The following is a 22,725-nucleotide window of genomic DNA, read 5'->3' as shown; positions in this document are numbered from 1 at the left end:
TACCAACTTCTTTGCAGCCCAAGATTCTGAATTTAAAGCGCTCTGATTGGCTAAAAATTATCCTTAAAGCTCCACTTCTTTTGGTATTTTACAGCAATTTTTGAATCTGTTGGGACTGCATTGAAAACAGCCCCACCTAACCAAATAACTTTACAGACTTTTTAAAGTTAGTTTTTATTTCACAGAGTGGCGATGAGCCATGAATGTAGAAGTGTTAGCTGTAGAGTTAGGGTATTCAACAGGTTATAGGAAGTGCTAGGGCATCTCAAAATCACTTGAACCTTGTATGCAACGGCTAGGCTAGTCAAGACTAAGCTCAATACTAGTAACGTTTGTCTCCAAAGCAATACTGTTAGTTTTTTTAAAATACAGCTTAGGAATACATCAACTTTTTAACAAAGTTTGAATGCATTTTTTCAAAATTTGAGGTAAAAACATGCTCAGAACGCACCAAATTTAATGCGATTTTTCAAATTTTTCTGGGGGGAGACTCCCCGCGAAGTCGTTTGCAGCCCCACTGCTCACAAACACCACCAGCCGCCACTGGCTGGCATGATGCATGACATGACAGCCGAGCGACATTTCGCAGTAACCAAGCACGAACAAGACTTTCACCTTCATCATGGCGACCTGCCTCAATGACAACTCACGCCTGGTGTGTACCTCGACAAATGACCACCACTTGTGTGTCACGTCACATACCAAATTGTAATGAGCATTCAAGTGGGCACGCAACCATTACATTCTGTAAACATCTACTGGCGTTTATTTAACGTAAAAAGCTCGAGTTTCGAAAAAAAAGTTTAACAAATTGGGCCCTGGGCACATCTTTCACAAGTAACCTTCAACTAATATGCCATATAGTACGTGACACCTTTCAACGCAAGAGCAACAACTTGTGCTCAAGCCCACCAAGTGGTCATCACGTCTTTTAAATCCAGTCAACAAGGGACATTACATAAGATGTCACATCGCAACCAACCCAGAACAGGCAGTTGTTAACGCTGGTCTTGAGGGGTGATAAAAGCAACCTTGCATAACATAAAAAACTGACAAAGTAACGGATCTGCGATGGTTCTGAGGTCATCCTTAGGAACAAACACAACGTCATCACCAAACAAGTGCAATTCCAAAGTGACGTCCGCAGGAAGTGAAGCGGCGAGTTGAGAGCACATATGTACAAATCGACCGTGCTTCGGTCATGAGAGGATTATCGTGGTGGCTCGCGGGGATATAGATTATAGAGGCTTTGTTGCTGATCGCTGTTTTAGGGCCAATCAACAATTTTTGAAATAAAGTTACAAATTAATGTTTAGGATGGTTACTTTGTTACACCGCGCACAACGCCAAGATAACAACGGAAGGGTGCTTCTCTGCTAGCAACGTTGAGCTTCTTTGTAAATCATCCTGAAAAGGCAGCTGCGTAATGTTAATTAGCAAATACATAAGAAAACAAATTGCAGACCAACCTCAATGTACTCGCCACGGGTTCTACATGAAGTCGGTTGCCATAATGAAGCCAACTTCACGTCACTGACAGCCGATTGCTAGTGGGCGAACAGATCTCCACAAATACACGAGTCAGGGTTAAAACGTCCTCAAATTTATCAAATCTTCAATATCAGTTTCCACAAGCCTGAAACACAGAACGCTGGACCGGGTGGAGCATTGCCAGTTCGCAGGTTTAATCGGCATCTTCACTTTGACTGCTCGCTGCTTCAACTTCTTCCTCCTCTTTATCACCGAGTTCATCTTCTGCATTTCTTTCGCCATCTTGTTTAACTTCCCCCTCATGTTCTTCCTCCTCATCATTGCTGGCCTCAACGCCATGTTCGCAGCAATCACGCGCTAGGTGGCCCAGCTGGCCGCAGTTGTAGCACTCGTCGCCGTTGGGGCAGTCTCGGGCGATGTGGCCTTCCTTGTGACACCTGTTGCACACAATGTTGTCAAAACTAGGATTGTATTCGCAGAATCACACAAGCTGTATCGACCACAACCGCAAGTAACGTAAACTGTTAAACGTTTAGTAGAGAGTTTGCTTTTTTAAACCATAGACAAGCAAAACAAAGTAACCTTAGCAGTTTTAATACATTATGTTAAATACTGTATAATACATAAACTCACTTTGTTTTGCTTGTCTATGTTAAACGATTCCTGCTCACATTTCTAACTAAAATTTTTCATATATATTTTTAGCAAACAATAAAATAACTTCTTTAACAAGTGAACCCATCCATAATATATCTTATTATAACACTCTCCCACAGGCAAACCTCAGCATGAAACAAGGAAGCTGTTGGCACTTTGGTCAGGCACCTGCACCGGCAAACTGCACATGAATCTTTCATGCACAAGAACCATGCACGTTGCACAGTGTCAGGCTGTCAGCTAATATCATACTCTTGCCATAGCAGTAAAAAAACACTTCAATATCACTAGTTTTTGTTGACCAAGTAAATATAGAGTTGCCAGGTGATGGTTCAATATCTTACCGGACACCGCCATCCTTTCCCCAAAAGGACAAATAATAGTCACGTGTCACAATCAATATGCGAAGCCTCACGACAGGCTACATTTTGTCTTGATCGAGCGTACTGTTTTTGGTGGTGAAATTCTTATGCAGTATGTTATTATCGGTTACTGTCCGGTAGTAACCTCTGATTGCGAAATCTTTATTATGTGACGTATTTCTAGAACATTTTGTGGACGTGCGAGCCTGGAATATGCTTTTGTTTTTCACAATTGCCAGATGTTGTTTGTTATGATGTCTTCTTCTTCTTGCGTTTGAGGCCGCCACAGATCACGTTGTTACATCCAGGCGCAGCAGCCAATGGATTGTATATTCATCGAGCGTTGTTAGGTCCACATATCTATCCTGGGGTCGGTATACAGGAGAATGGTAGATAATGTGGTGTGCAGTTTGAAAATCTGAGCCAAACGCACAAGATGATGTAAAATTACGTAACCTTCTCGAAGTTATTAGACCAAACAACCTGCTATAAATAATGGTGTAATTTGCGTAATTATTATGCTGGTAATAGGTGCAGAGATTATTGTTGATTGAGAGTTGAAGTAATTGATACAAGTAGATGAGAGTTGGTGCTGATATAAATTGTGATCGAAATTAGAGTTACATGAGAAGCTGTGAGTGAACGTTGTTCTAGTCCTTCAAGAATTTTTGTTTATCATCTTATTAGTAGAACTATCCGACCATTTGATTGACTGCTCTTCGGTAATATCCCATTAAATTACGTCATTGAACCTTTCCAAGTCTCTTTCCTAGTAAGAGATAGAAAGAAACCGTGACATCACGTAAGGTGGTATTGTTGTTGTAGTTGTTAAGGTTGGAAACTTCTACAATTTAAAAAACGAACAAAATTCTTTTCTTTAAAAAAAATTGTGCCTGGTAACTCTGTACTTATTACAAATGTCAAAGACAAAATTGACTACATGTTTAAAATTACGACTATTTTTGCGTAAAATTTTACAGAAATACTCTACATAGCAGTAATCATCTTGTTGTGTGATAACTCAATTTTTGATTTTCACTTCGCCTTAGGGAACGTTCAAATATTACGTAACGCTTTTTTCCCGAATTTTTGACCTACTACCATTCCGTACTCGAAAGCGTTACGTAACGCTTTGCATAAACCCCCCCTCCCCCTCGAAGGCGTTACGTAATATTTGAACGTTCCCTTAATAACTATATCCACTTAATCCATTTCGACACTTTCACAGGCTTTTTGCCCTTTCGTGTAGTGCATGAATATTTCTGTAGTTATTTTTGTGCGAATGGGCTACATGTAAAACTCTATTTCAATCAAAGTCCCTAACGGTAAGATATTTATAATAGGCCTAGCCTATGCAACGCTTCTCCAAGGATAAAATTCGCTTACTACCAGACCGTAAATTGACTACATGTTTAAAATTACGACTATTTTTGCGTAAAATTTTACAGAAATACTCTACATAGCAGTAATCATCTTGTTGTGTGATAACTCAATTTTTGATTTTCACTTCGCCTTAGGGAACGTTCAAATATTACGTAACGCTTTTTTTCCCGAATTTTTGACCTACTACCATTCCGTACTCGAAAGCGTTACGTAACGTTTTGCTTGAACCCCCTCCCCCCCAATGTGACGCTAACGTAACGCTTTGCATAAACCCCCCCTCCCCCTCGAAGGCGTTACGTAATATTTGAACGTTCCCTTAATAACTATATCCACTTAATCCATTTCGACACTTTCACAGGCTTTTTGCCCTTTCGTGTAGTGCATGAATATTTCTGTAGTTATTTTTGTGCGAATGGGCTACATGTAAAACTCTATTTCAATCAAAGTCCCTAACGGTAAGATATTTATAATGGGCCTAGCCTATGCAACGTTTCTCCAAGGATAAAATTCGCTTACTACCAGACCGTAAATAATTTTCCTCAGAACAACGTCAAATTTTCCATGAAAATATTTACGTGAATTTTTTTTAAAAACTAGTTGTTTCATCATGTTATATATGTGTTGTATTATAAAATTACCTTTTAGACAGTGTGAAAAGTTTAATGGCAAGATCCGCTGTAGTTTATGTCCAGGGGTAAGCCTAATGTATGTAAATTAGTGAAGTTTGCTACTATTGCTAGAACAGGAAGGCAATTGCCTGCTCGCAATTACTAAACAAGTCAAATGTGCACCTATGGATATAGGGTCATGACTCATGATAGTCAAAACATTATCTATGGCTGGCCGGGCTTTTGATATGGTGCACGGTCGTTTGGTCGACAGACATTTGGTCGACAGGACGTTTGGTCGACAGGACGTTTGGTCGACAGGACGTTAGGTCGACAGAACGATTTGTTTTAGGGTTAGGGTTAGAGTCAGGGTTAGATTAGGGTTATGGTTAGTTAACTAACCCTGACCCTAAAATAAATTGTTCTGTCGACCTAACGTCCTGTCGACCAAACGTCCTGTCGACCAAATGTCTGTCGACCAAACGTCCTGTCGACCAAATGACCGGGTACCTTTGATATAGGGTCAAGCTGGTTGGTCTTCTGCCGGTGTACAGGTTAACTAAAAGCCGTGGAGCTAAAGCTCTCCATATTTGGCTTGTACTGTAGATCAAAAAACAATCGGGGGAATATGGCAGGTTTTAAGAACAGTTCATTCATTAGTGTTGCATTTTCTTGCCTGGAGTGCAATGACGTGCACTGTGAGAGAATTAAAAAAAGGCCTTCTGAAAGTTCACTCCACAGTATATAACGCATTGTCTATTGTCCTTTTGATAGATCCTTCTCAATAATCCACCTCGCGTCGACAACCATACATTACAACAACTTGCTGTTCGGCAGCAGTAGTCAGGCTGAACTTTTCAATTGATTGTTGCAGCAGAAACATACCAAAGGCAAGTCAATTTACGTGATTAAAGTGAAAATCAGCAGATAAAATAGACAGGTAGATGAAAAGAGTTTCAGCGAAGAATCTCAGAATGAAGGCTTAAATCAAAAATGCAAAATAAATATTTGCACACAGACGCCAAAAACGTTTTATCAGTTATCATAATAAACACAAGCTAAATGTGACTTTATTTTTTGAAAAGTACTTTTCGGAGAAAGGTTTTGGTCAATTTGCGGCGGTTTAAATATAACTGTTTGCATTAATGTTCCGTTTTCTTGTAGCCATGCGCACAATTGAAACTACCACTCTCCCGTGGTTTAAGATGAATCCAAGACCACAAGAAATGTTTGCAGCAGTCTTGCAACATATGTTAAAATTATTTGAACTTTAAATGCCATAAAAAAAGTGACGCACGTATACAATATCAGGTAAAAATTAATTTGATTTCACCCAAAAAATAATTAGAGGTACGGGGGGCGTCGAAATGTCCCGTTTCGGAGAAATCCCGATTCGGAGACAGCCTTTTTCGGAGAAATGAGGCTGAGTGGAAGAACTTCCTCCAACAAACAACGTCAAAGCGGTGAAAAAGCGAGATGTTCTTCAGCTTTTGCAGGCAATGGGGCAGAATGGGAAACTCCAGTAGTGGATTTTTACTAGGCTGTATGTGAAACAACTCGAAGTGAAGTAATTGGGAGTGACTGTGATGATGTCATCGAATTTCAATGAAGATAGGTGGTACATCACAAATCTGAATAAATAGTCCAGGGGGAGAAGTCCACCCCTGCGTTCGCCAAAGGGTTGAAAAATTACATTAAATTTGGATCGTTCTAAGCATGTCTTTACCCCAAAATTTGAAAAAATGCATTCAAACTTTGTTCAAAAGTTGATGTATCCCTAAGCTATAACTTGAAAAAACTAACAGTAGGGGAAGACGGGGCAAAGCGGGACATCGCGACTTCTCACGTTTTGTATTCTTTGGCTCCCTCTAACCGGAAGCACTAGTTAGGCAACTATAAACTGTATTTGCTGTGAAAAAATGGCGACTGGCAGAGCACAACGCGTGTCGTGAGGAAGCAAAATGTGTTTTGGCATGGTTTGTTATAAGAAAGAGATGGAAAAGTAGCTACCGCATTCGTTAGCATAAGCGAATTTGGTGGTAGCTTTGTTTTTATCTTAGACATTGAGACAGTATTTTTTGGTAACAAAAGCAGCTTTTACCTAAAACTTTACGGGTTTCAGCAGAGATGTTATTTTCTAAAGGCTATACTTTGGGGCAAAGTGGGACAGCTGTATTAGGGCAAAGTGGGACAGTGCATTAGGGCAATATGAGACTCTAGAAGTCTAGATTGCATCTGTGGTTCTTCTGTTGATTGAATTTTTGTTTACAACTCTTTTAGCCTTCAAGATTGTAAAATATTTATCAGCATTTATTTATATTGTACCGGTAGGCCTACACAATTTAATTCTGACAATGGTTCGTCGCTATAAGAGAAAAACTGAAATAGGTAAATGGACGGATAGACTATCAATATTAAGAATGGAATAGAAGATGTGAAAAGCAAGAAGTTGTCTTTGAGAGAAGCGGCTAAACAGTACCAAATCATGCAAAAATGAAGTATCCCGCTTTGCCCCAGCCGGCTGGGGCAAAGCGGGACATTAAAAAAAATAATTCTTTTTTGATTTGTACTATAACAGTAGAAAGATTCTGCTTGATCTTCGAACCAAATATGCTGACCAACTAAGGCTTTCGATTAAAAAAGAAATTAACTAAATCCAACCATCACTGTTGCTGAAATTACGTTTTTACGAAAAGAGTCCCGCTTTGCCCCGTCTTCCCCTACCGGTAGGCTATTGCTTTGGAGACAAACTTTACCAGCCGTTGCATACAAGGTTCAAGTGATTTTGAGATGCCCTAGCACTTCCTAGGGTCTGCTACTATTCGGTGAGAGCCTTTTTCGGTGAGAGCCCTATTCGGTGAGTTTTTTTTTTCAAATTATTGTGAGCCGTAGCCTAATTATCATTGCCGTTATAGGGTTAGGGGATAAAGGTTAGGGGATAGGGGTTGGGGGTTTTTGGGGTTGGGGATTTTTGTGTTTTTTTTTGAATTTTTGTTTGAAAATTATCGGGTACCGTAGCCTAAAACCCCTAACCTAAACCCCCAACAACCGCAAACCCCAACCCCCAAAAACTCCCAACCCCAAACACCCCAACCCCTTAACCCCAAAACCCCCTAACCCCAAAAAACCCAAACACCCCAACCCCAAAAACCCCCTAACCCCAAAAACCCCCAATCCCAAAAACCCCCAACCCCCTAACTCCAAAAACCCCCAACCCCAAAAACCGCCCAACCCCCAAAAACCCCTAAACCCCAAAAAACCCCAACCTCAAAAACCCCCAACCCCAAAAACCCCAACCCCAAAAACCCCCTATCCCCTATAACGGCAATGATAATTAGGCTACGGCGCGCAATAATTTAAAAAAAAAAACTCACCGAATAGGGCTCTCACCGAAAAAGGCTCTCACCGAATCGGACTCACCGAATCGGGCCATTCCGCACTTCCTATAACCTGTTGAATACCCTAACTCTACAGCTAACACTTCTACATTCATGGCTCATCGCCACTAGCTGCGAAATAAAAACTAACTTTAAAAAGTCTGTAAAGTTATTCTGTTAGTTGGGGCTGTTTTCTATGCAGCCCCAATAGATTCAAAAATTGCTGTAAAATACCAAAAGATTCACCTTCAAGGATAATTTTTAGCCAATCAAAGCGTTTGAAATCCAAAATCTCGGGCTGCAGAGCAGTTTGCCCAATATCGGTGTTGCTAAACAAAACTTTTAATATTTTAATTTTCGATCCCCAAGTCGTGAAAAAAATAACCGGGTCGGACAAACACAGAGGAAAACATATTTTCCCTCTTCTCTTTCTTTCAGGTGGGGCTGCAGCCCCATGGCACGAGCCGCCACTGGGTAGGCTATAAAAACACCTTAATCTTTATGTTAAGAAACAGAAACCAAGATTGTTAAAACTAACCTTTAAATTGGGTGATCATTCATTTCATTCATTACACTGGTCAACACAAATTTTTTGGCAGACAAAGTTAGAGTGTGCTTGGGGGTTTTAAAGGGCGCTGGTTACGAATATGGCCATAGTTTTCCCGAATTGGCTCTAGTTTTGGAGATATGACATAGGGTCATTTTGAACAAAATCCCATATTTGAACCTTATGCGCTAGATCAAAAAAAAACAACAGTTTAACCATATTAGATATATTAGAAATGCAATTTAAAGTGCCCCTGAAAGGTCGGTACTACGACAGTTTATCGAAACGACAGTGTATCGATCGACCATTAATCGAACGACAGTTTATCAAACGACAGTTAATCGAAAACCTAACCCCTAACCACTAATCCCAACCCCTAACCATTATCCCCAAGCCCTAAACCCCTAACCTCTGAGTATTCCATTGCATATGTGCTTCGTCGTTTGATAAACTGTCGTTCGATGAACTGTCATTCGATAAATTGTCTTTTGATAAATTGACGCGTCACAGAAAGGTCGGATCCAAGTATAGTAACTTTTTTAAGCATTTCCTAGCGCAGAATTATACTAAGCGAACTTTTTATTCTTAATCTCGAAGCTCGACTGGTTAGGACAAAATTTATATCAAACGACTGTTACGCAGCGCCACCACTGGCGATAACTCCATATTGCACTGCTCTGGCACGACTTTGGTGGTGTTACGTCATCCTAGGTGGGCGTCGTTAGCGACGGATGGAACAAATGCTTCCTAGATGTAACTGGTGGATCACAGTTTGGTCAGAGTTGGTACAAGCGGTTGCTTTTTTCAAAAATTTAATGTTTTTTGCAGTTTAATAAAACTGTACTGGATACGTTCCTACAAAACCTAAAATACACTTGAAGTGAAAAATGAAGAAATCGTACGAATCATCATTCGTATTCACTATTCATAAATAAATAAAAGTTCTCTTTCTCTCTCGTATTGTGCCTTCAGTTGGCCATTGAAATCCGGTGTAACGGCCATCTGGACTTGGTAAATTGTTTTGGATTCGCCAAACAATGCATGACGGCAGCACAATCCGATTGTTGCTTCCGAGAGCACCACTTTGTAGTATCCACTCCAATAACCTACATGCATGTAGGCAACTAACCGATAGCCTACTGCCCGCAAGGAAATAAAATCACTTCTTTTAGTGTGCATTCTTTATCGTTTAGGGTATTTTTAGTCTAATGTAGCATCCTTACTCGTTTGATAGGTCTCCCTTTTCTTTTCTGGATTTTATTTCCAGTTCTTCCCGCCCCTCATAAAAAAAAAGTGTCAGAACTGCAGGATGTAAATGTGCCTCAAAATCGGTCAAATTTGGGTACGTTTTTGCAAACGTTGTTGTTTAGAAGTGCTGGAATCATCATCAGCAACTGATGGCATCTGTGCTTTAATAGATTGGTAGGCTATGGCAGATTTCTTCAAAATGTAAAGTTTGCTCAAGCCCATTATACTTGAGTGGTGTTAACAAAATCATCTCCAGTGAAGTGAAAAGAACATATACGACTAGTATTGGTCCATCTCACTTTCAAACACTTGAAGAAAACTTTGACCATTTTCTTCTCAGCACCTTGTTTTGTTTAAAAGCGCGAAAAGATAGCACACAGTCTTTGTCACTGACACATCAACAGCACTTTGCAGGCATTACCTCAACCATAAATTAAGGGTGTGGTTTGTGAGATACTGTTGTTACACTGCCAATGGCTATAGCCAGATTAGTACAAATAAAAGATTATTAAAATTGTAGCCCAGGGATATCTAAATAAGGGGATACGAAGGCTTTTATTACGTCTGACAATAGAAGGGCTTTTGTTTATCATAAATAATCTCTGTTTACCGTAAAATAACAATTGGCACCGATAGTAGTTTAATAAATCTTGTTATGATAACTTGCATTGCGTTATTAGCATCAGGACTGGATGTTCACAACATGCTCATGGTTGCTTGGTAATTCAACTCCCCGTATAGTTGCTTTACATCTAACCTACTGCAAAGGCTTTTTTAAAAAAACAGCTTACTGGTAACTTTTCAACTGTCTTTGTAGACAAGTATTCTTTAAATATGCTCTACGTAACATTTGCTAACTGTCTTGTGTAGCTCATTGTACCAGCTGCACTACAAAACTTTCTGCCATTTTAAAAAGAACTACATGTTTAAAGCACTACAAACTACCGCCCTGGTAGTGTCATGAGAATAAAGCAATCGCTGCGAGCCTTCATATCCCCTTCTCTAGACATCCCTGTTGTAGCCCTACAGGAGTTTAGAAAAACGGCAATTTTAATTGAATTGAGATGTTGTTCGATAAAATAAACTGAATCTATTTGATCTAAACCTGATAGTAATAATAAGTTGACTTTTTCGTTTCGGTAATTCTCATCTTGCACATGCTTTAGACCAACAGAGCCCCACATATTCACGTTTTGCATTAGTCGTACCATACCTTACAAAGTCACAACTGAAAAAGAATGTATTCTTCTCACCCATGGTGACGTCACAGCGGTGTTGCCGTTTTTATTTTCGCAATTGAATGAGTGCCAGATTCGCTGAAAGTGAACGAAAGTTTGCAAGCGTGTAACTTAGTAGTCTGTTGATATTTTTTACGATTTGCTGGTCAGGAAAGTTTGTTAGTGTCATCTTTTTGGTATCTTAGGTAAATAAATTCGTAAAATTTACCTGTCAGAGGCACTTTAATGGTCAATTGTGAACAATAAAGACAGTTTTAAGTTTAAATACAGCAACATCACGACATTTTTAGGGATATTTGTTATACTTCAAAACTTGATGTTACTGATGCCATATACACAGTAGGCCTATACACAATACAGTAGTGTAAGTACATAAAACACTAAAAAATGTTGCATTAAATCAGTCAATCAATCTTGTATCATAAAATTTAGATAAAAGGAACCACATTATCTTTTTTATTGTAAATTGAAAACAACGGTATGAAATACAATAAGATTAATACTATTAACTAATTTTCGCAGAAAAAATGTCTCTCGTAAGATTTTCGCTTGTGAGAAACTTTTGGGCAGTTTCTCGTCAGGTTCCAACAATAGTCTGCCATCATGTGCTCATTCTATCTGCCCTGATATCTTTCTTCCATTGTCTTGGTGGAACCTTTCCGCCTGCTCCTCACTGTAATCACCAAGATTGTCAGGAAATCTGTCAAGATGGCTGAATAGGAAGTAAACTTTAATGCTTATGTTAGCTCCAAGTTTTCCAAATGCAGAGAACATCTTCCGAAATAATTATCTGCAATTAGGTGCTTTGTGATTCCCCAAGAAGTTTTGTACTACATCCTTGAAAGAGTTCCATGCAGTGAATTCATTGCTGTTCATGTGACTGGTGAAATCCGAATCTTTCAATAACGTTCGAATCTGAGGTCCATCAAAGACACCAGCTTTAAGCTTTTCATCGGAGAGTCCCGAAAATTGACTGCAAATGTACTTGAAGTAATTCCCCTCCTTGTTTAATGCTTTGACGAACTGCTTCAATAACCCTAATTTGATGTGCAGAAGAGGAAATACAATTCTATCCCCGGGAACTAAAGGTTCATTGATTACATTGGCTGTCCCTACTTGAAGACTGATGCGTTCTGGCCAGTTTTTCTTGCGCCAGTGCTGGGTTCTCGCCCTGCTGTCCCACAAACACAGGAAGCAAGGGTAGCCTACTTGGTATATCCACTTTGTTGACCAATTTGAATATTGACCATTTTTATGCCAACACAGATGAGCCACTTATGGGTATTGTAGTCAAGCTTTCCAAGGACAAGTTTGATGGCATCATACCCTTCTTTCATCTTGGTAGAATGTCCAATTGATACAGGAGCAAAATTTGTTTCTGTTGTGCAATAGTACAATTTTTTGGCTTGTTTAGAGCTATCTATAAAGAGCCGCCAATCCTCTCAGCGATACGGTGACAGAAAGCCTACACTAAAAAGATTTAGCACAGTACCGTACAGCAGCAGTCCTGGCTGAAGCTGCCAGTACCCGAAAGAACAAAGAACTCAGAATCCTGTAAAACATAAACGGCTAGCAGGCGAGACCAACTGTACACAATAAATAATGAAAAAGGGAATGCGGAATGTAGGACTTTACAGTAATTTTTACATTAGCTTTCGTTACTAAATTATTATGTTATATCAAACAAAATTGATAAGATTTACGTTTTTTTGGTGAGATGTTTAGGGGGTAAATACACTAATTTGGGCTAATCTAGGGATATAGGTATCTTTTAAACTAGAGTCAATCTGGCAAAACCAATGTCATATTCGTAATTAGCGACCTTGAAAACCCCAGAAAACACTCCTAGATATCCTGAAAAAAAAATTCTCATTTTGTTAACCAGAGTTATCATTCATTTCTTCATTGTAAGCTAATTCCTTTCAATATACATATGCCGCTGTAATTATACAATTCTTCGAAAAAGGCTTGTCTCCGAATAGGGATTTCTCCGAAATGGATTCTCCCAATAGTAGCAGACCGGCGTTGGACGAAAATTTCAAAACCGTTTTACAGTACAAGAGATCTTTGAATATATATCCTGTTGTATCCTAAAATCAGGGCTAAAGCTAGATTTCAATAAAAGGATAATTACCCCCCCCCACTGCAAGTTTCTTGTACAAATGTTGTCAGAATTTGCTTCTAGTTCTATGTAAAAGATTCTCTCGTATTTACCATTTAATTGTGTAAGTAGGCTCATGAAGCGACCCATCACAGATTTCAGTATACCGGTATCTTTTTTTTATATATATATTAATGAAAGGTTTACAAATAAATATTGCAGCAAAGATTAAATGTTTCACTAAATATTTGTATTAAAGCCACATTCTATTTTCTTCTAGGATCGTGCCAAACTTCCATATAGCAGCCTGACACAACTAAGGCCGCTGTAGTGCATTATTGCGGCATGTAACTGGGTGCTTATAAAGTATTTAGCTATTGTACTCTTGGTCGTTAGCAAATCATTTTACAGTGACAGCACGCCTCTTGACTGTTTAGGATTAGTGTGACCTGGAAATAAAATTAAATTAAAAACAGACATGGATGGTTGTGGCTTTCCTGCTGTTGAAACCCATGCTGAAAATACAATCCTCACAGAGTGAAATTCCCTGACACGTTTGTTTGAGACTACGAAAAGGTTTGTGACAGCTTGGCTGACGTTATCCGGTTCTTTATATTCGTGCAAATCCCTATTTTCCCTCATGAATTTTTTAAAATCAAGTACACGGAATCATCTCAGCTCAGAAATGAGTACTGCATGGCAGCATGTGTGAAGCTAAAAAATACGCATTACCAATCAAGGATAGTCAGACCTGTACAAAGAAAATGCAGCACCACGTTTCACATTAATCTAAACAACATGTAATTAAATGTATGGACTCACTGTTGTTTTTTGGGGGGGATTAAGGTCTCTTTGTGACTCATACACCCCTGCTTTAGATAATCCCAGGCCATTCCAACACACATACTGCCTCATTCTTGCTCTTACAACACGAAGACAAGTTTCAACAAAAATAAATGAAAGACTTAAAAGATACAGACCGGTAGCAGACAGCCTCAGGGCACTGGGCTTGGATGTGGTCAGTGCTGCGACAGATGTAGCATTCCTTGAAGCCAGGATCTCGTCGTTGGCTGCGATACTCTCCACCACCCTCGACATCTTCAGTGCACCGGCGAGCTAGGTGGCCTATCTTGCCGCACCGGTAGCACTCATTTTCCTCTGGGCAGTCCCTAGCAAGGTGCCCCTCACGGTGGCAGTTGTAGCACGCTGCAGAAGCAATGCATGGTGATTAGCAGCGGGCAGCAACTGAATATAGAGATACCGTAACAGGTTACTCACACACCTGCAATAAACCAGCAAAGTTAAAATGACGCCACCAAAACTGAGCATTAGGGTGTTGCAAGTGCCCAGAGCTGCATGAAAAAGCTCACATTTTTTTCCTGTGGTGGTTTTGTGTAAAAACCCCTGATTTATTTTTAGAAAAATCGGATAAAGTAAACAGGGCCACTTTAGCATTGTAATTGCACTTTCGTCTATATTTTTTATAAAGAAAAGATTTGTGAAATGCCCGATTGCCCGGTTTAAAATAAATTTGAAAGTTCAATTAGCCCCACAGTAAAATGCAAAGAAGAGTGATTAGAGCTTGACAATCTAACCAGAAATCTTTCAAAAATACCTTTTTACTCTTGTTTCACCTCATTTGTGTGATTGTAATTAGAGATGTAAACGCAAAAAAAACATGTTTTTTTAAAAAAAAAACTTGGGCCGAAAAAAACAATCGTTGTTTTGTTTTTTTCACATTTTTCTGGAAAAGTTGCAAATTTTTTACAATGCACGGCTTAGTTTCATTATAGTGCTCTTGAAAAACATTAAACTAGTAAAAATGGTTTTATGGTTGTGCTGAAATTCCTAAGCGTTTGTGCTTGGCAGCAGCATATGTTTTTGTCCTACGTTGTTTCACTTTCTTCTTCATTCTCAGGCATGTTTGTGGCAGTAGACCTGACAAACATTGAATTAATGCAATTTGATACATGACATAATGTAGATGAGTTAATTTCTTTTTCCTTTTAAGGAAGTTAGCCTACAATGTTAGTCTACCGGGACTGGTTATTCTTGTACACACTCAATGGGTTGACAAAATTTTGGCAAAAACAAGATGGCAGTATTCAGAACACACATTACCTTATTTGTGGTAATTTACTAATGCAAGCTATTGCCAAGAGCTTGTTTCAACATGTTTTTTAATTGATAGCTTAACAACGATGTATATATATGCTTTATAAATGTTGAAACAGAAGTATTCTTTTCGTGTGTTGTAACTTGTAAAGTCTTAGACACTTTGTCATTGATGCTTCTTGCAGATCATTTGTGACATAATGCAAGAGATCTTATCACTGATATTTTTAGCTGTCAAAAGTAAGTTCATTTGTCAGAAAAGGTTTAGGTTAATGTTCCTTTCAAATGCCCACCACCCATGTTGACTATTGCTAGTAACTACCAACCCTGAATGAAGAAATTTTCCCTTTAAAGTGGAGTTTTTCAGCACTGCGCAGTGTTCACATAGTGAATAAATGCTTCATAACACTTTTTCTGACAAGTATAAAGTTTTACCCATATTCCCGCAATGCAGGATAAAAATACAAAACAAACATCAAAGATGAAAACTTATTTTATTTGGGAACGTGGCCTACTACTTTTTGAGATAAAAATAAATTGACCTCTTGTCATTACGCACCAATAAAACCATGATGCGTAACTTTAAAACTTGTTTTTTTTATTGGGTAGAGGAAAGATTGACGAAAAGTTTGGCAAAAACAGAAACGTGCTAAAGTCTCAAAGTGCTGCAAACTAGTTGAAATTGGATGGATTAAGTGCAACCATACTTCTTACATGTCTATGACAGCACAATGGTGTGATTAAGCGAAAACAAACATGACTATGACATCACAAAGGAGTATTGAACCTCTTCAGGAAAAATAAAAAAAACATCAAAATGTTTCCATTTTTCACTACATTTAAATGTGATTTGGGCTAAAAGTTGGGACTTTGGCACTCCACTGGTTTTGCCAAACTTTTCATCAATCTTTCCTCTACCTAATTAAAAATTTTTTTTTAGATAGATAATTGTTTATTGGCCGCTGCGAAAAAGATGTATAACAAATCAAAACGCAATGTACAGTAAAACTAGTGGATAAAAAAATAACAGTTAACCTCTCAAGTACATGTAGCTCCACACAGAGTGAAATTTCCATGCCTTTTGACTCTTTTTATTTCTTTAATTAAATGGAATGGAAATTTCACTCTGTGTGGAGCTACATGTACTTGAGAGGTTAACTGTTCTTTTTTTATCCACTTGTTGATTCATTCATATCAGTTTGTATCCTCTGTGGATCCTTCTCTAGTATCATGGGCCAATCCTATAAATGTTTGCTGGTACACCCTTTCATTTTCTTTGAATTTTAATACAGTAAAACTGTTGAAAAGATAACAATAAAAAAACGAATAAAAATGATGATAGCATCACAGCAGCGGGAGGCTGCAAAGTGACCGTTCAAGGTCTTCAAGTCAAGCAGCCACCCTTAACTCATCAATGATAATTATAATTGGATAATTGAGACAAAGAAATAATAATAAATAAATAACGGTGAAGCTGTCCAAGATGATAGGAAATTCAAAAAAAACAAAACAGTTTAGGTAGGCCAACCTAGCCTTTGTTATAATTGCAAGTATGATTAGTAGGTTAATTTAGCATTTGCCTAATATGAGTCAATAATCTTCTTTTCGTACATTCTTTTAAAAGATGTGAAGGAGGATTTGCGGGTTTCAAATTATATATTATTTCTAATTTTTGCACCAGAGTATTTTATAGAGTCACCGTTAATAGTCACCGTTAATACAGTCTTTTGAGGTGGTAAGTTGGTGTTCAACTGCAGCTCGTGGACTCGGCTAACTCCAGTGGCCCTAGCACTTCTGGTGACACTCTTAGTGCTGTAATCGTAGTACCGATCGAATACTAGGTGAACGTCCACAACTTTTAGTCTCTTGGCAATGGCATGTTTTAAGTTGTTTGCGTAGTCTGTAGTGGTGCCCTCCGCAAGCCAAGGAATCACCCAGAGTAGGGTGGAACCATCAATCACAACTACTGAAGTGTCACTTTCTGTTGTCCGAGCAGATACCTCAACCTGAAGTTGTCGCTTTAAGGAAGACTTTGATGTTGCAGCTCTCATTTCTCCTGTAGGGTCAAACATAGACGTTGGTACTTGGGCCACTTCGTAGGATAGGACATCTTTTATGTCAACATCACGCCCACTAGCCTGTTGGCATATGACCCTGGAGTAGATGACATTCATGTCGTACACTTTACTACCTCCCACATTTACATGTTTGTTTGTACCCACCATGGTAGTCATGGTCTTGTGAATTGTTTCATGTAAGCCATCAGGTACATTCTCTCCAAATTCGCACATCTGTTTGAATCCTTTCTGCACAGCCTCCTGCACATTCACTGCCGGAGTTCCATGTTGACCAGTTGCAATGTTCACTAGATCCTCTGGATGTTTCTCGGGATCAAGTGGATCCATACATTTTTGAAGCTTCGTCTTTATGGGTTCTCGGTCCTTGTTGTCATTCTCTATTCGTGCCTTCTTTTCTTCCTTAAATGTCCACTTCCCTGGTCTCCAGAATCTCCAAGCATTTCGCCCAGAGCAGCCTCCACAGTACTACATGTATGAAGACTCAATGCCCAGATCTTGAGCGTATCCGGCTTCAAGGTTATTCCTATGATGCCATTTGGGGCATGGCCATATCTCATGAAAGTAGTTTCTATAAACATATCACTCCACAGGCCACTCCATAGTCAGCGCTGGTGCCTCATCACATGCTCCCCGTTCATGAACCGGACTAGTACCTCTTCTGGGAGGGCTTCCATTGCCCTTAGGTAGCACATACCATACCTTGCATAATGCACATGGCAAGCGAAAAATAATAGGGAAGCATTTGTTTGCATGCCTCAAGATGCAACGGCCAATCAGCCTCCCGCTCAGCTCGGACAAGCCTTATGATAAGGAACACTGGTTTGATTAACATGTCCACTAGAGTGCATCAGTTGCCCCTTTATTTTTGAAAAATTGGAAATTCAACTCGCGCCCTTAGTAGTTTTGTTCCCATTCACCAAAAAACATCATAGCCAAAATTTTATTGAATTTGAACTTCATTAAAGGGGTCAACAGTGAACTCGAAATTTTGGAAAATTAACGCATCCGTTATCACAGTATGTACACTGTACAGCAAGGTAAGGAAAGAAAAGTGGAATAAATACACAGTAACTTCCATATGGTTATGTGTCATAGCAGCTTCTCAGGCTGTTTAAATCGTAAATCAGTGTGCACATAAAACAAAATATAAGAGGTGGAAATGTTGAAGTGATGTCATTAAAATTAGAGAATTGCACGTCAGTGAAGCACTTGACTACTGACTATGTTCCAGGCCTGTGAACGCGTTACATAGACCAAACTAAGTTTTAGTAAAGTCTTTAACTAAGCTTTAACAAATTTATTGTCACACTGACTTTAAACGAGTTCACTGAGAAACTTGCAGCTGGATTCTTTTCCGGACGACTTCTTCTGTTTTAGAAAGAAATTGTTCGCCCAAATACGTTGAGCCAAAAAAAGCCATTTTTGAAGCTATGAATTTTTTCAAATATGAAATGTCATCTTGGTTGAGAAGTTTTCGGTAAGAATCGCCAAGATTCATTTTTAAATACTTTGCTTTCAAATCCGTTTTCTCTTGAAGATCAATCAGTTCGTTGGATATCAGCTGGTGCTTTGTCAATGTCTGTGTTGAATGGCGAAGAGAATAAGATTTGAAGTCCTTGAAACTAGCCAAAAAATCACTCCTCAGGATGCATTCCATAGTCTGTCGAAGTTGGAAAGTGGAAAAGATTTTCTGTCTGTATATGGGCTTTCCAAAGTCGTAATTTGTTTATAAAGCCTTTTATGTGACCATACATTTGATTTGCATAGCCTACACTGATTTTTTCGCTGCAGTCTTGTATTGAGATCATTCAGGTGCGTAGTTATGTCAACCAAGAAAGCTAGATCGCATTTTTTGTCTTTTGTCTTCTGTCTTTTTGTCTAGATCCACTTTTTGTCTTCCATTTCAGCTTTTGGGTACCCTTTAAGTTTCAAAAAATTCACGACTTCTTTCCACAGTTTGTAAAATCGTCGCAACATGCATCCCTTTCTGAACCAATGCAACTCGAAAAAGTAGGCAGTAGCCTACATCTTTACGAGTCGTGTTGAGACCATCAAGAAACTTTTGAAACTGACGATGGTTGAGCTCTCGTGCTCGAAGGAAATTACTGCCTTAACCGAGGGCTCAAGACGTGTTTGAATTTCAAGGATTTTGCGCACAAATTTTGCTGGTGAATAATACAATGAAAAATTGCTATGTCACCATCGATTTTTCTCTCCTTCAAGGCAGACTTCAAGAGACCTATGAATCCAATGCCAGTTCCGGACATGGATCAAGCACCATCAGTTACGATTCCGCATAAGCTGGACAAGTCCAGTTCTAGTGTCACAGTTTCTTTCTATCTCTTACCAGGAAAAAGACTTGGAAAGGTTCAATGACGTAGTTTAATGGGTATAACCGAAAAGCAGTCAATTAAATGTCGAAAAAGTTCTACTGGTGAAATGATAATGAAAATTCTTGAAGGACTTTAACGAACGGCTTCTCAAATAACTCTAATTTCGAACACAATTTATATCAGCACCAATTCTCATCTACTTGTATTCAATTACTTCAAATCTCAATCAACAATAATTTCTGCACCTTTTACCAATCCACAACTCATAACACAACTCTCATAATCAACTCAATAATCAACTCATAATTCACACCACTATTTATAGAAGGTTGCTCGGTCCAGTAACTTCGAGAAGGTTATGTAATATTATATCATAAAGACTCATTGTCCTGTCACATTGCACCAAACGTAAACAAGCAAGTTTAAGAAGTTTCTAGATTGTCACGTAGGAGTAGAAGGTTCTAGAAAACACGTTACATGATAAAGATTTCGCAATCACAGATCTACTGTTAAACATCCTTATGACGTCATGACAAACTTCACTCGGCAATTGTGAAAAACAACAGAACATTCCAGATTTGTTCTGAATGAATGTCCCGAATGCTCTGGAAACACGTTACATAATAGAGATCTCGCAATCAAAGGGTACTACCGGACAATGACCGATGATAACCTATAGCAAAAGAATTTTACAATCAAAACAGCACGCTCGATCAAGGTACAAAGCAGCACGTCGCAAGACCTCGCACATTGATTGTGACATCTAGCTTCTCAAAAGCATCAATTATTTCAGTAAAGATGTCAGCACCAGTTGTCATACCCTTCATAGACTGTAGTGACAGAAGCTCTTCCGTTTCGTTCAAGTCTTTGTCCACTCCTTTTTACATATATGGCCATCTGTGTTGTGTCCTTCTGGTCCGAACTTTCATCGATCGCAAAGCTCCATGAAACAAAGTTCTTCCCTTATTTCACAAGATAGATTTAAACGATCTGTCTTAGCCTGATGCTGCGAGTTTGCTGTGGCAATAGTAAGTTGTACTAGCTTTCGGAACACAGTTCCCTAGTCAATCTTCTTCCATTATCCCTGAGAGCGTCACTGATATCACAAGCAAGATCATAGATACGCCTCGCTATCGTCCACCGTGACACACTTATTTTCTCGAACTCACTCTTCATTTTAGAGCACATTTCTTATGCGACATCGATAAGACACTGCTTCACAAAATTACCGTCAGAATACGGTATTATAGTTTGAGTTGTTCCCCGTGCAATTCTGTGCCTCTGATCTACTGACGATCCAAATAATTAAATACAATCAGATTAGCGGTGGCTGGTGGGAGATTTCTAAAATGGTTAACAGAAGGTACGAAATGTAACCTGCAATAATCCGCTCTAATGAATTCTTCGCACGTAGACTACCAGACTAAACTAAATTATAAACACGTTTCGCGGGCCGCACACAATTCCAAATTGGCACATCTTCGCGGGCCGCATTTGGCTCGCGGGCCGCACACCCCTGGTTTACATCATCATCATGACCCATCCCGTCGGTTTCGACTATGGGTTCAGCATCTCTCACAGTCCTTGATATGAGTTACACAAAGCTTCTTTCTTCTGGTGGAGAATCATTTACACTACATATGAAATCAATATTACGATAAGAAGAAGCTGCTATACTAACAGGTGCTTTTTTACACCAAAGCTGGGGTTAATTATAACACCAGCTTAATATAAGCATAATTTTTAAACAAGTTAATGGATTATTGTATGTGATAACGTAAATACAGAAGTACCATTTCCCAAACGTGACTGACGTGGTGCTTTCAAGTGTGAGGCAATGTTGCGTTGCCTTGGAAAGGTCAAACCGCTTGGTAAAGATTGATCGGTCTGTTCTGTCAATCGGGACATTTTCTCAGCATGTTGCATATATTATCAATTTTTGAGGTGGTGGTCAACCCTTTCGAAACGTTATTGACCAGACCTCGATAAACAACGAAGTATCCCTTTGTACGTTGATCCAATGTCTCATTGCTTGTGATAAACGCAAACATGAAAATAACACACTCAAAGACTTCAACTTTCTAGAAATGCCACTGTGTTTTCAAATCTTTCCTTTGAGTCGTGGAAAAAATTGATCTGTCAGTCGGGAAAGTATCCCAGCATATTGCATAATGTTGTTAACTTTGGAGCTGGTGATAACCTCTGTGAAATGTTTGACTCCACATCGATAGATAGTGATTTTGTATGATGGTTTTTGCAACGTCGTACTCCATTGAGTAGACGCAAAAAGCCCTACATAAATATAACTGTTTATAACTTTTTAATGAGCAGGTGAGAAATCATTTCAATTTAGCTAGAATTTTTTCGTTTTCGGTAAGTATTGAGTAGCTTCGGGGGCGTATCCTCAATGGAAGCAAGGGAAGCCTCAAACCCTGTCAAAATTGAAAAAAGAGAAGACGATATTTTTCAGTGAAACGATTTCGTAATTTCTTAAACTGAATACGAATTAAAACAGCTTCCAACTCAGGCCTCGACACTGAAGCCGGCCATCGCAAACATGGCCGCGCTTTACCTACAAAACCGACATTAGTCCGCTAGGTCTCGCACTTCCGTCGGCAGCATTTGTCCGCCATGAAGTTCCGAGAAAATTTTACGCAAACAGTCTTGTGAAAAAGTACTTTGCCACTTTTAATCACAAAGGATTAGAAAGCAGCCAAAGCACCCTATAAATCACAATACACACTGTCTATGCTTGAATTGTTAACATTATTGATTGCGAACCAGGTGACAATTGGAGGAAAGTTTTAATAGCTACAAAGCGTGGCATACATTGGCCAAGTTTGGCAGCTATTGCTAACACTTTGCTGACTTTTAATGCAGAGAACGCAACCGTACAACGTGAATTCAGTTTGCTTTCTCGGTTGCGAACTCTAACAAGAAATCGCTTGCGTTGTTCAACTGCAGATACCAGTAAACTTATGTGTTTGAGGTTAAATGCTGCATCATATGAAACATTCAATTATGACGTGGCATACGCGCACTGGCACAGTAACGCGAAGCCAGCACGCTACAACGTGAGCGGTGAAATTGTTGAGGAGTTAATTCACTTTGTAATTGCGAACCATTAGAGCGTAACGTGTTTTTCATTTGGTCATTCTTACTTGTTTAGTTGTTTTTATTCCTTTCC

General features: G+C 39.1%; 1 protein-coding gene across 2 annotated transcripts in view; it reads right to left on the bottom strand.

Annotated features, from left to right (window-relative positions):
• Positions 1-689: 689 nt before the first annotated feature.
• LOC145766426 (uncharacterized) overlaps positions 690-22,725 on the bottom strand; it is a 55,451-nt gene continuing 33,415 nt past the window's right edge. For both annotated transcript variants that reach the window (XM_082578132.1, XM_082578133.1), the window contains exons 4-5: positions 13,993-14,218; positions 690-1,928 (exon numbers count right to left, since the gene is read on the bottom strand). In XM_082578132.1, the coding sequence (XP_082434258.1) occupies positions 1,685-1,928; positions 13,993-14,218 (470 nt within the window). In that variant the 3' untranslated portion in view covers positions 690-1,684. The remainder of the gene's footprint in view (positions 1,929-13,992; positions 14,219-22,725) is intronic.

The sequence above is a fragment of the Aplidium turbinatum genome, chromosome 3 (assembly GCF_918807975.1).
Source record: "Aplidium turbinatum chromosome 3, kaAplTurb1.1, whole genome shotgun sequence".
NCBI classification, from domain to species: Eukaryota; Metazoa; Chordata; class Ascidiacea; order Aplousobranchia; family Polyclinidae; genus Aplidium; species Aplidium turbinatum.
This window is presented reverse-complemented; position numbering and strand designations above follow the sequence as displayed.